A 13,980-nucleotide genomic window follows, 5' to 3' on the forward strand; every position below is an offset into this window, starting at 1 on the left:
GCGCACTTCAACCACAAAGTGCATACTTATTAATGTGTTTTGTTACACACACACACGCGCGCGCGCCACACACACACACAACACACACACACCACACACACACACACACACACACACACACACACACACACACAACGCGCGCGCGCGCGCGCGAATGGCACAGGTTTTCGATCTAAAGCAAGAGTCGCATGGCCTCTAAGATACACGCCGCGCGCTCGCCATCTCGGAGGCCATGAAGAGTCTCACAAAGCCTCACAGATGGCAGCACATTATCTAGCGTTTGCTGTTTGCTTATTGATATGTTTCCGCTAGATGGACATAGTTGTCCATTTTTAGAGCTGTTTGAAAGTTCGTGTGTGTTTTTAGCGGTGATGGCTGCACTATCCCGGCCTTTTTCGACGATAGTTTGATGGTCTCCCAAATGCGCCTACAAATCGCCGAATGGCTCGTTTTCGTCGTGACACCTGTCGAACAAAATGCGTTAAGGAGACTCCTTCCACTACATAGCATTTATGTAGTGTTTTCTTCCGAAGTAGCTGCAAGTAACCTTGTGGCTTCGTGGTAGGACACCTGCTTGCCACGCGAACGGCCCGGGTTCGATCCTCAATGAAACCGAAATTGTTATTCTTTATTTTATTTGCTGCTTTCTCGATTTTTCGCTCAAACCAACGGTGCCGACACCGACAACGGAATTTCTGCGACACGAGCTCTCTAACGCTATCGCGTTAAAACTTGTTCAGAAGTGCTCCGCTGCGGCGTGCTTCATAATCAAGTTGCGGTTTGGCGAGTAAGAAGCCGTAATCTAATTTACTTCGCGTATAGTTTCACTCCGTCAACTTCTGATACTTTATTAAGAATATCATATTTTCTACAGAAAAAAGAAACTCCAGTGAAAACACTAACCCTTCTTCTAACTCATTGCATGGACGTCCCACTTACGAAACTGTTGTCCCAATTTCTTTCCCAGCTGCCCAAACGTCTAGTGTTCCCAGATTGTCGCTGAGACTACCAACAAAAATAGACGCTGCATGCAGCCTCATAGCAGCGATCGGCGTCTCTCACACGCATGCGGCGTATACTGAATGAGTTGCCGCATTTTACGCCAAACGCCCCGAATGCTGACAAGAAGGCCGTGACCGACTGCCTTCAGGCTTTCGTCGGCTAAACACGAAACCAGGGCTACTGAACCGACTTATCTATGCGAAGACACAATGGAAACGCATGAGAGACCTTTCTTTGTCACGGGAGATATAAAATGCTTTGCAGGGTAATTCATATGCGAATTGCAGCGTCTGTATTGTCAGACTGTTTCGGGACGCGGTTTCGTAAAATGTATCACGCAAGAGGAGATCAACAAGGCGTTCTGTTTAGTAGGCAATCTCGTTCTGAAGAATTAACTCTGCACGCGAATGTGCGCTGGTGCAGCACGACACACTGCACTAGGTTCTCTCGTTGAGTAACACAGCACGCACTGACGTAGGCGTGATCAGCAGAAAAAATTCCAGCGCTTTGTTCGACTGCTATTAAATGCCACAACAATCAGTCCAGCGATGTTTATTTGTAGGTGTTGCTCTTTGCTTAAGCCTATGCACACCTTGAAACACATTTTTCGCCGCAACCTGACGTACCTATAGTATAAAAAAGAAATCTCAATAAGATTACGGCTATTTGCAAATTACTTGTTGTTTAAGCTAAACAGAGGTTTTAGTTTTCGACCGAGTTATACGCACATTTGACCTTCAACTTACCCTCCACGAAAAGTGTTCTCTTACAAGTATCATGGTTGCATGCGTAAAATTGTGGAATTGGAAAAGTATTCATTTAATAACATCACGAGAGGGCACTCGAAACACGCGAGGACCCCACGTGTGCGGTATGGCTGCTTAACGCGCTAGTCTCTCAGACAACGCTTGTAGAGCTCCAAAGCACTTTCTTTTTTTAATGGGCAGCACACCTTCTGCTGGGGCACATTTGTTTTTGTCTTGTCACATATTTGATGTTTCTCAGCAGCTATACCCAAGAAGCAACGGCGGTTTTTAGTTTTACCATGGAGTACACGTCTCTGTGCTGCATTTGAAGAAGAGTCTTGCTGTAGATTGTTCTGCTGGTCGTGACCTCTTACAGCGTAGCCATTTGTAAATTACTTTAGACATATACAGATGCATGTGGCTAAAAAGCATAAGAGCAATTTCAACGACACGAGTAAAATAATCACTCAGGTATGTGTGTTTTTAAAATTCCATGGTTTCATCTTCGCCACAACTTCCGCGAAAAACAACGACGCTTAAAACCTCGGCTTCATTTTTTGTGAAAACTGGGTTTTATGACGCGAATGGCATCTGCAGGCATGTGCAGGGCCTACACTGAAAGAACGACAGACGTGTGATCTAGTGCGAGTAGTATTCGTAAAAACCGTTGACGCTGCAGCGTTCAACCTTAAGAGAGGCAGGAAATACAATTCAGCAACGACGAATTCCGCTGCAAGGCTATTGTTGCGCCATTTGGTTCAAGTCCGATTTCTGGCGCCAGCATTCGCCGCCGCGGAGCAAGCAGAACACCATCACGCGGAGCAAGGGGACTGACTCTGCAAATAGTGCTGACTGTTTGCAAAGGCTTGCAGCAGCTATATTTGTAGAGATTGTGAAAAATGGCCTCGCTCGGCGTGACAAGCACACGGCCAGGCACACATGCAGTGCGAAGACCTAGGTTTGTCGGCACATGAGAGCATTAACATGATGCAAGCAAATAAAATAAATGCGCAAGCACTTCAATAAATGAATTCCACCGGGCGGTAAACTGAAAGTAGGTAGGGCGTGCAGACAAGCACAGAACAATAGCAGACAGTACGTTCATTCGTCATTAGGCGTCCATACCGTCTGATTGCCGTCTCCTGTTTCCTTGTTTATACGCCTTGCCTTCTTTAGTGATGAAGGCCTACCAACTTGCCCAACTTTCTGACATTCTGAACAAGCTGGAGTCAGGGTGGCTTAGGGGATGGTCCGGCATGTGGAACAAATCATGAACTACAAGAGGCATGCAGAAATCTTTTTTTTTACAAGCTAAACTCCTTTTTAATTCATTCCCTTCGCTTTTTCGTTCCTTTCACTAATGTTCCACCAAGTGCCCTCAGCAAGAGAACGTGTCGAACGGGAATGTTTGTTCGGCTGTGTTGCTGCAGCTTTGCTCACGCTTCAGAACCTCTGAGATGGTGATCTCATGTTGGGAGTTACTGACTTTTTTTTTTTACGCTGCCCATATGACAACATGCTATTTTCCGAGCACGATTTTTTCCTCCATGCTTTGGCTCGAGCAGCGGCATTTTAATGTGTCTGGTGAAAGTCGCGTGCTGTTTATTTTTAGCGAGCACTAGGACGAACGGCTTCGTATCATGGAGCCCGCGCCCATGAAAGTGCCTTTGCTCTCTATATGGCTTACGGCTTGTAAAAAACAAAAAAGCAGCATTCGGCGTGGGCTTCATTCGCAGCACATTCCTTCAGCGAGTGTTTGAATTGCGCCGTGCGAGCCCGAAGGTTGTGTTTTGGGTTTGTGAATTTCATTAAACAGCAAAATACGTTTGGTACATTTCGTTCCCAAGCGCGTCTGCAGGGAGAACATTCAAGAGCTCTTTGATAAATGAGACCAGAATTTCGCGGCCACGTTTTTCTGCAGATTGTTCTGGGATGCACCTCTAAGATTTTTGTACTTGAGGATTCAAAAACGTAGCGCCAAGGCCTTTCTATCATTTTGATTATTTCTTTAATTAATGCCAGGCGACCCGGTATTTCAGAGGGAGGTGGTTATGCAGCACTCTTTACACTTAATATCGCAATGTGAACGAGCTAGCGGTTTGGTTTTCCCACTTTAGCGTTAGCCGCTGGCTATCGTCTTGTCCACAAAAAGTGCCTCGCGCGCGCAAAGCAAACAAAAACTACAAAATGGCAATAAGAATAACCTAAATTGTGTATGGTGTTGCGCTGATGAATGCGAACGTTCATTGCATCAAGGCAATGAGAACCTAAAGTTATGTTATTAGAACTCGGCTTTGCTTCATTGTGGCGTCTGAAAACTAGTGTTGCGGGCGCCTGATCCAGAACGCTTGTAAGACAGTGTGGAGTTTCAAACGTGGTAATTTATTATCATTGTTATACAATACTTGTTGCTGATTGCTTATTTTTAACGACATCAGGGTGGTAGGCGAGGGACCTGTTAGGGACGAGTGATGGTGCGAAACAACTTTATTGAAATCAATTGATTGACGCCTCGACCTGGGCTGCACCAGGGGCAGTGGAGAGACCCTTCCTCACGACCACCCCTCGGCTTCGCTGAATGACGCGCAGTTGTTCTTGCAGATCCCAGCTCATGTGCGCGCCTATACACCGCTCCCCAAGGTGCTCTGATGTGACTGCATTTTCATCCAGTACATGTGCGCATTCCCACAGAATGTGTTCTAGGGTGGCATGGTTTGTATTGATGAAATAACAAAGCATTACGAAAACAGGTTTGCTTATGCTAGTCCACGTGATACATACTCCCGAACACCTCTTACTCTACTCGGCGAGAACGTGGGGTTATGGCTTTAATCGGCGTAACAAAATCATAAGTGTAACAGCTTCGGTTCTTTCTCAACGCAATATCTCACATTAACATCTATAGCTGACATGAGGTGTGTTGTATTCGAATGTTGGGCAGAACTGTATTGCTAGCGTGCAATCGCTATGGGATTACCGGGCATATCGCAGCCAAGGAGGCATTGTCTTGCACAGGAACGCTAAGGTAGCTAGGCGGGACTTAACGCAATGCCATTCAACACGATATGGCAAAATATTCTTGTACACGTTTTGAGACACTCTTTGTTTACTTTGTATGAATGTAAATATTTAAAATGTTATACAATAAACGTCGCCCTTTTTAATTTCATTTTTTTTACAAATATGCAACACTAATGCTGTAGAATGGCAATCACATATGGTCGTTGTAGAGGCATGGAACGATGGTCTAAAGTACGTCTTTGAGCTTTCCGTTTCACAGATATGCAGCCACTGCATTGAAGGTCTTGTACAACCTTTCTTTATTATCTCAATGAAAATAGAAGTTTACTGTCTACTAAAATGGACACTAAAGTGAAACAATGAATCCGTTTAGATTGATAAATTGTACTCTAAAAACACTGGTGTCGTTAATTTCACAATCATAGGTCTTTTCATGGTGAAGGAAACCAAGGTCATAGTTTCCTTTTTTTATATTTCGCACCGCAATCGCTGCGCGTGGCGTCACAGATCTTAAAGTACATTTTTTTGTATGTTCGCTACCAATGCTTCAACGAAATTTCCTGAAACTTCAATCTCTTGAAGTCTATGGCCTCCTCAAAGGGCAATGTACTTCACTTTTGCTCATTAGGAACTACGTGGGACTTAGTAAACGCTGTCAAAATCTATGACGTCAGGGCGCTTGGGTGCGAAAAATTCCAGGTGGCGTGCCCACCCGCAATTTCTTTATGCGCGTTTTCTCGCTTACCGAACGGTGTCTCGATGCGGGCGCAGTGATCTTGAAAATAGGAAATAATAATTTACTCATGTGAGGAAAATTGTTTGTCGTAGGTGTCCCTTTGAAAAGAACGACAAAAAGAGCACAGCATCCCAAGCAAAAAATTTTGCCTGTTAAGACATACTTTCCCGAGAATCCAAATATTGGGCCCAGTATGCGGTTTGTTTTCAATAAAGTTCTCTCTCGCAGGAGACGGTTGCATATGAAACAGCATTTAATACTAGGCGGGTAAGAAAACAGTGACCTCCCTCATACACTAACAAGTGAGAAGGGCCATGAAGCCGTACATAGCTTCTATTAGCGCTTCACTGACCACATCTCAAGAGGGAAGGGGAAAAAATGGAGCTGACACCTAGTTGGGCTACGTACGTCACCATTTTATGACACGATGCATTGTTTCTCCTACGCAGGACATCACGAAGACGTGCATAATACTTTCGGCCTTGCGGTATTGCTAACAAGTCTGCTCTAACAGTGTTAGCTTTCACCCGCCCTCATCGACAGCGCTTCCGTGTGTCAGTCGTACGACGTGTGTCCGTCGTACGACTAGACGTGTCCTGGCGACAATGCCGCCATCGTTAGGCTACAGCACGCACTGCAGAGATTGAAAGCACGACATTCAGCTAGCTGCTCGCGTCACGTATGGTTCGCCTCGCCACACCAAGCGATGCGACGGACACGACGGCGGCTCCTCTGTTGCCGTGCCGGGAGCGTCACGGTACAAGGAGCACAGTGTGTCACCGGCCACAGAAGGCGGTGTCGCTTTGTCGATCTCATATGCCGTGCTGCGATGCGTGACGCTGTCTCTGGTTTCGCATGTGTTCTTCCACGGTTCCATGGGTGCTCGGTATCGAATAGGGTGCCCCCCTGGGGGCGCGCGCCGAAATGGAAGTGCTACTTCGACGACGAGACAGCACCGCGATCGAGCGCATCAAAAGCAAGTCGTAGAGGCGGCTGAGATGGTATTGCTGGCCGCCGCATGGCTTGCGCTGGCGTCTCGACTGCTGGCGGAGTTGGGGCCTCTCGAGCTGACCGTGGAAGTGCTGCCCAGCTTACGAGTTGTATCCCACAGTGCGAAGCTTGGTCTGGGCTTCCCATTCGAGTTCATTATTGCGACGAGCGAGGACATGGAGCACATGAAGAGTGTCTGCCAGAATCACGCGTCGACTGCAGGGACACCACCAAAATCGGCAGGTAAGTTGGAGGAAGATTGTTTGAGTCGTGTAGAAGCTGTATATTGTTAAATTTCAAATTCTTCATTCGGGTGAGCACGGGGTCGCACTAAATAACTAAAGAAAAGAAACAGCACACAGCACGCTAGTACAACATTTGAAAACCACAGCAGAATTGTGAGCGAAGCCGTGCTGTCATTCAGAAACATGTATTGCACTAGACTTATTCCGACGAGCCAATTCTAGTCAATTATATTATCCGTTATGGTAAGAGCAAAGCAGCTAACCAAATGGAAAGTCCACTTACATGCTACATACTTCGTGAATAAACGAATCTGGTTACATGCAATTATATCCTCTACGTCATGATGTTACATTGATATGCGGACCGAATTTGCTACTGAACTCATATAGCACTTTCTAGCGCTTCTTAAGGAATGTGTTCACGTTAAGAATTATTCACGTGCATATATGCGTGTGACCAGGGTGCCTGCCTATATTCTGCGCTACTCGTAAAAATAGGCTTATAACGCTATAACGCTATGCCTAATTTGCACGTGTAATATGTTTAACACACTTTACCGCTAAGCCCCTCTCTTTCAACTTTACGTGCTCATCATTTCGTGCATATTATTTATTTAGATATACTGTATTCCTATTGTAAAGCTAGAGCAGAAGGGACAGCGACGTACAAAGGTAGGGAAAAATTCAAAACAATAATACTTGCCCCCTAAAAATGCGCGAAAAGAACAATGATAAAAGCTGAACTCATTTACACGTTAGCAAGATTCTCGCCCGACAATGGCTAATGAATCTATTAGCGGGAAGGATCGAGTGCTACCGGGCAGATAATTCCATAGCGCAGTCCTACGTGGGAAAAAGTATACTTAAATGTATTGGTTGGAGCGAGGAATAATGTTAACTTGAAGGAATGAAATCTAGGATTACCACTTCGTTAGTACACATGATGTGGTTACTCTCAGAAATGCGGGAGGAGGGTTTAATAATCGCATATAAAAATTTAAAAGCTTCTATCTAACAACGCGAATGTCGTGGTTCAATATTCAGTGAATGAATAGCTAGTGTTGGTGAGAAGCAGTCGCTGTAGTCTTGGTAAATTACGCGGATAGATTTATATTTAACCTTATCGACTGAGCTTGTGCCACAGTGCCTAAAGGGGGCCCAAACAATGGATGCATATTCTACAACAGGGCGAAGCAATGGTTCATATAAAATCATTTTAGTGCCAGCAAGGCGGTCCGAGGTAAAGCGCGGCGCAAATTACCTGCTTTTATTTTTCAGGGCTTTCAATGTGTCTTGTCCAAGAAAGATGTTCTGTTAGAATGACAGCTAAATTTTTATATTGGGCATCTCTTTTAAGTTGAATTGCCCCCAGAATCTATTGGATTAAAATAGATCACAGTCATCTGCGTAAATGATTATTTTAGATGAGGAGCTATGAGGTCACTCAATAATGTATAATAAAATCATTAAAGGACCTTAAACAGATTCTTCAGAAGCGCCGAATTGGGCGTTTACAGGAGATAATTCTGCTATGTTGAAAAAAAGAAATTGTTTGCGACAATGAAGAAAACTAGCTATGTATGAAAAAAGACAATCAAGAGTGATCAAATATGGCGTTTATTTCACAACTTGACGCTTACTCGTTCATAACTCGATGTTCGTTGAGAACATAACACTTACTTTCTGTAAGCGTAAGCATAGTGTCTTAATTAGTTTTTCAATGGCACCAAAAAAAATGACAACATCCTAGAACGCATAAAACTACCGAAAAAGTTTTGTAACACTTCTATTTTCACTTGAACGTCGCAGACAGAATAGTAGTACCATAACTTGTGTTCATGAATGCCGCTGGCAATATTTCAATACAAAGATAAAAATAATGCATGCGACCGTAAAGACAAGTGGCAGACGCACTAAGTCCCTTTGAGAGTTTTATAACATTTCAACATGACATAAGTGGTAGGCATCGGAGCATTCTGTAAAAGTTAAGAGTGGCACGTTTGCTTATCTCTCCCACAAAGCAAAATACTCCTCATAAGTAGAAGTGAAATTAAAGATTATCAATACTTTTACGGGAGCAATTTCAAATTACTGCACATATATGTACTCGGAAAAAGTGGCAAACGTGCTAGCAATATTGCATTAAAAATTCGGCATTCCAGTTGTCTTACCAGCTTTAACTGTTAGCTAGTAGACTTCACTATCGCTAATCGACGAAACGTGTGACGTATTTAGACCTCCCGATTTTGTTGTTATATCATGCTTCATGACAAGAATTCAAACACGCGATATTGAAATGACACATCGGATGCGAAGGAGTGAGCTATGTTCCGTGTATTCTGACCTTATTCCGTCTTTTTTTTTTTTGGCAAAGCCGCTATAATGTAGTCAACAACTGAAGTAACTCTTCCAGTGTAACTAAAATCATCTGAACCCGCAAGCACTCACTGAGAAAGCATTATTGACGTCAGGCGCCTGTCGAATGTCTAGTAGCTCTTGTTGATAGTGATAGAAGGAGCGCCAGCACCTGTGGTTAATGTTGGAGCACAGTCAGAAAAAAAAAAGACGCTCCATTCTTTCTTTCTCCTCAGTTAAAGTAGCGGATGAGAAGCAACCGAGCTTGCTTTCCTTTTTTAGTGCTTCATTTAATGCCCCTGGAAGAGGTTATGTATGTATTGCCACGTGCGTTTCTTTTTTTTTTTTTTTTTCATCGTGATCGGACCCGTTGCACGCGTAAACGCTGTCTCGCGCGCAACGCGCCGGAGTATCGAACATTCTCGATTGTTTTGGATTGTTCTGATAGGCTTGAGCGCGCAACGCGAACAATATAGTTTAATAATAATAATATCTGGGGTTTTACGTCCCAAAACCACGATATGATTATGAGAGACGCCGTAGTGGAGGGCTCCGGAAATTGCGACCATCTGGTGTTCTTTAACGTGCACTTAACCCCTTAAGTGCTTTATTAACGCGATAGCGTTAAAGAGCTCGTATCGCAGAAATTCCGCCGTCGGCGTCGGGGCCGTTGGTTGTGAGCGAAAAATCATCATCTTGTCCGTGACCGAAAAATCGAAAAAGCTGCAAATAAAATAAATAATAAAAATGTTGGGTCCGTGTGAGAATCGAACCCAGGTCGTCTGCGTGGCAAGCAGGTGTTCTACCACACAGCCACGCCTCTGCTTGGAGTTGCACTGAAAGTAACTTTCATGCTACAGAAAAATACGCGTCCTGTATACAGGTGTCACAGTACGAGATGTAATATCGCAGTAATATTGCGTGGTACAAGCGTACATTGCCATCGGGCGTCACACCATGTCAATATCCTAACGACTTGGTGGTTTAAAGACAGCCACCCATTACAAAAGGCAGACACATTACTGCGCGTATTCCTTTAAGACCACGTAGTGGGTGCATCGCAGCTTTGAAAAAGTATCTCGCGCATAACTGCTCCTGCTTTAAAGCATGCTACCCATTACATAAGGCACACACCTTAGTGCGCGCATTCTGTTAAACACTTGTAGTGTTGGAACCGCACACTAGGAACAGAATATCGCTATCGCGTTCAACTCTTAAAGGCGAAGCTTAAGCGTCCCCCAATTTTTTTTTTGAAAATTTCCCAACCGAAATTGCCTATTTTTTTATTGCTGATTTCGAATGTGATTGTACTAAAAAGTAGCTAGTCGATGTTGAAAAAATATTTGTACCACATACTTAGTCAAATCAACAGAATAAAGTTTATGTCCAGAGGACAATACATAGGAAACCGGCTGCCTGCTACTAATAAAAATAACCTCATAAAGAACAGTTGCAGACGCCACATCTTTCATCACTTGTGTAGGCTAAGTACCCTTGGGCTATTTCACACGGGAAGCTTCGGGACTGAGTGGAAAATTTCAAAACACGGAATTACGCAAAGCGGCTTGTTGCAGCTCCTGCACCAAAAGCGAGGATTCGCTGGCGAGCACTCACGATGTTCGCTTCCAAGCTGTCGTCATCTTCATCGGGGAGCTGCTCAATTCAGCGCCATCGCTGTCTTCACTTTCGGGCATAAGATAAACGTCTGTATCCGAATCGTCATCACTCGAAGAAGATGACGAAAATGAAAAGCTTCTTTTTCGTGTTGACGAGCCAGCTATGCATAGGTCGCCGCCACCGCAAGCCATCTTTTCATAAAAAAAACACGCTCTTTCCGCAGGAGAAAAATAAACTGTCAAGTAAATGCTGTCATCTGGTGGATTACACGCAATCTAAGCTGTAGACGAGCGCTTCTCGTCCTGAACGCTAGAGGGGAGTACCCATTCCGCTAGGACGAGCTCTGCTCGTCCAAAGCAATTAGGGGACAGTCTGGGCAGGACGAGCTCTGCTCGTCCAAAGCAGTTAAGGGGCTAAATCTAAGTACACGGGCCTCTACCATTTCGCCTCCATCGAAATGCGACCGCCGCGGCCGGGATCGAACCCGCGACCGCGAACAATATAGTTTATTCTGGAACTAACGCGGCCACCAACGATAAGCCTGGAATCTTCGATGCCACATGTATGTCGAGTCGCCGACGTGCCTTAGCGCTGATCAGATTACTCCACGGCCGACGGCTGTTCTCGCAGCTATCAGTGTACAGCGTGAATTGCTTGTAGAACATTGGCTTTTCATTTTCTGGCCACAAGTTCGCCCAAATAAAGAGGTTCGTCTTCAGCACACCGACAGCTGCGCGCATCAACGTCATGACCACGTGACAGTATCCCCAAGGAAACGATGGATAAAAAGAAGAGATTTCATGAGCAGAAGAGACATTTGAGGAGAAGGAGGAATAAACTTTATTATGAACCAGCAATTTAGGTTCGTTGGCCTAGGCCTCCCACGTGGGGACGTCGAGGTCTTGCCTCTTCGCCGCCTCGCGGGCTTGCTGGATTGCCCATAGATGATCGTCGAGGTGGGAGCTGCGCAGGGCAGCGCACCATCTCGACGAGAGGGTCTCGGTAGTACCATTCTCATACTGGACGGGACATTCCCACAGCATGTGACGGAGCGATGCTACGTGTGTCTTGCATATCTTGCAAATGTTCGTAGTGTATATGTCGGGGTAAATCTTGTGATATCGAGAAAGTGACGGGTAGGAGTTTGTTTGTAGCAGGCGTAAGGTAGTGGCCTGAGCTCGGCATAACGTGTGGTTAGGTGGAGGGAAGATTCTTCGGGAAAGGTAAAATGACTTCGTAAGGTCGTTATAACTGGTGAGACGATCGCGGTCGACGCCCTCACCTATGCGGCCTCCGGCACGGTTGACTAGACCTCGTGCAGCGGAGTGGGCTACCTCGTTGAGGTTGGTGAGATGCGAGTGGACATCGCCTGCATGCGCAGGGAACCAGACGAGAGTAACTTGGTTTTCGTGTGTACGAGTAGTTTGGTGTAGAATGCGCAGTACTTGAGGGGAGACTCTTCCTTTGGCATAGTTGCTGATGGCTGTGCGAGAGTCGCTTACAATTGTATGACAGTTCGGATTAAGCATAGCTAATGCTATGGCGACCTCCTCGGCAGTTTCGGCATTTGGAGAGATGACGCTGGCTGCATGAAGTAGCGTTCCGCCAGTGGTAGTTTTCGCCACGAAGCGATGTCCGCCCTGGTATTCAGCCGCGTCCACGAAATTGACGCCGTTTGCTTCTCCATAAGCTTTTATAAGTGCATCCCGAATTTAATAAGGATACATTTGAGAAATAATTGTTTTTCGGCACCAACTAAATTTATTTTTTTGCTTTTTCTCAGACATTTTACTGTATACTGCTTCCTCTCCGCCTCCATTCTGCACGCCGTTGTGGGGTACAGGTAGTACATTGCCCTAGAAAACAGTTTCTATAGTGCGATGCACTATTTAGCAAATGTTTCACGGTGGTGGAATAGCACTTAGAAAAGGAGACGGTCTCATCATCCTCCTCCTCATCATCATTGCCGTTGCTGTTTCTACGCGAAGTGTAGGCTAATTTCACAATGTCTTTCCTTTTATTTCAGGTCACCCGTCTTCAAGTATATATGGAGAACCGTGGCCACCACATGAGATATCGCACCGCGGTGCGCGGGCGAAAACACTAGTCAACAACCGGAAGGCAACCAATGCTTCCGCAACCCGGAATACTGGCAGCTAAACCATGGAGCAATACCGGAACAAGTACGGATTTGTCTTCAAGCTCAACGCGGACTCCTGCCAAACAATATGCCATCTTGAAGGAGGATCCTGAGTAGGCCAAAAAGACAACGCGAAATCTCAGCTAAGAATACCACTGCGTTCTCTAGTGTATCCTGTACAGCAACAAAAGAGTCTACCACCGGACCTTTACGCAAGAAAAACTCTGTGAAGGACATAGGCTGGCTTATTCCGGCCAGCAATGCAGACATTTACTGACAGAAATATCACATGAGAAAATTTGACGGAGTTTGTTACTGAAAATGACGAGCTAGACAACACGTTACACGGAAGAAGGAGGGATGTATAGTGCAGAGGAGGTGTTAGAGTAATGCCACTACACAATACTATACAATATTTTACAAACAAATTTGTTAAACTCGCGAGCAAATCAAGAATGATGGTGGGGTTCTGGATGTCAGCCAACGCCCATTTCCCTTTTCGCTACAGTTGCTCTTCTGGTGGTTCCTGCGCTTAATAAAATATGTTGAAACTTATTGAAACACGTAGCGATCACAGTATTTAACCCAAAGCACCTGTGTACATAATAACGCAGCACCTGTGAATCCTACGCACGTTTAGAAAACTGGCTGATTCGCGTTTCATAGTGTCCCTGATTATGTTCCCGCACGCTCAGGCAGTGAATACAGGAACGATGGCGTTTCACAGTGCTCAGCGCTATTTGTGTGTCTATGGCAGATTTTCGCCATAAGGAAATAAAGGTGAAGTGACCAAATACCTGATATAAGAAACGACTGGACCTGTTTTTCGCCCGAAAAGGCCTTTTTTTTCCCGCGTAGTTAAGTCAGCACATTTGTTGCTCTTTAACCTTGACGGGAATAGTGCGAGTGTTCTAACGCTTCAGCATGGTTTAATACCACCTTCGAGCATCCTATGCGTGCAAATTCCAGGTCGTATTTTAAAGAGATCAAGCACATCCTCAAAACACCAGCCGTAAAGGTTACGCTGCAGCATCGGGTCGATATTATTTCTTATTTTGTCCTATGTAAATTATTCGGCGCACAGTTCTACTGGCTCAGTAATGAAGGACAGAAAACACATCGGCAGCT

The 13,980-nt window shown here is 45.1% G+C and overlaps 1 protein-coding gene across 1 annotated transcript; it reads left to right on the forward strand.

The window, feature by feature from the left end:
• Positions 1-6,443: 6,443 nt before the first annotated feature.
• LOC119385072 (uncharacterized) lies at positions 6,444-13,638 on the forward strand. Its single transcript, XM_037652624.2, has 2 exons — positions 6,444-6,738; positions 12,739-13,638. Exons 1-2 carry the CDS (start codon positions 6,504-6,506, stop codon positions 12,870-12,872), a joined length of 369 nt encoding a protein of 122 aa, XP_037508552.1. The 5' UTR covers positions 6,444-6,503; the 3' UTR covers positions 12,873-13,638.
• Positions 13,639-13,980: the final 342 nt, after the last annotated feature.

Source organism: Rhipicephalus sanguineus, chromosome 3, assembly GCF_013339695.2.
Source record: "Rhipicephalus sanguineus isolate Rsan-2018 chromosome 3, BIME_Rsan_1.4, whole genome shotgun sequence".
Lineage (NCBI taxonomy): Eukaryota > Metazoa > Arthropoda > Arachnida > Ixodida > Ixodidae > Rhipicephalus > Rhipicephalus sanguineus.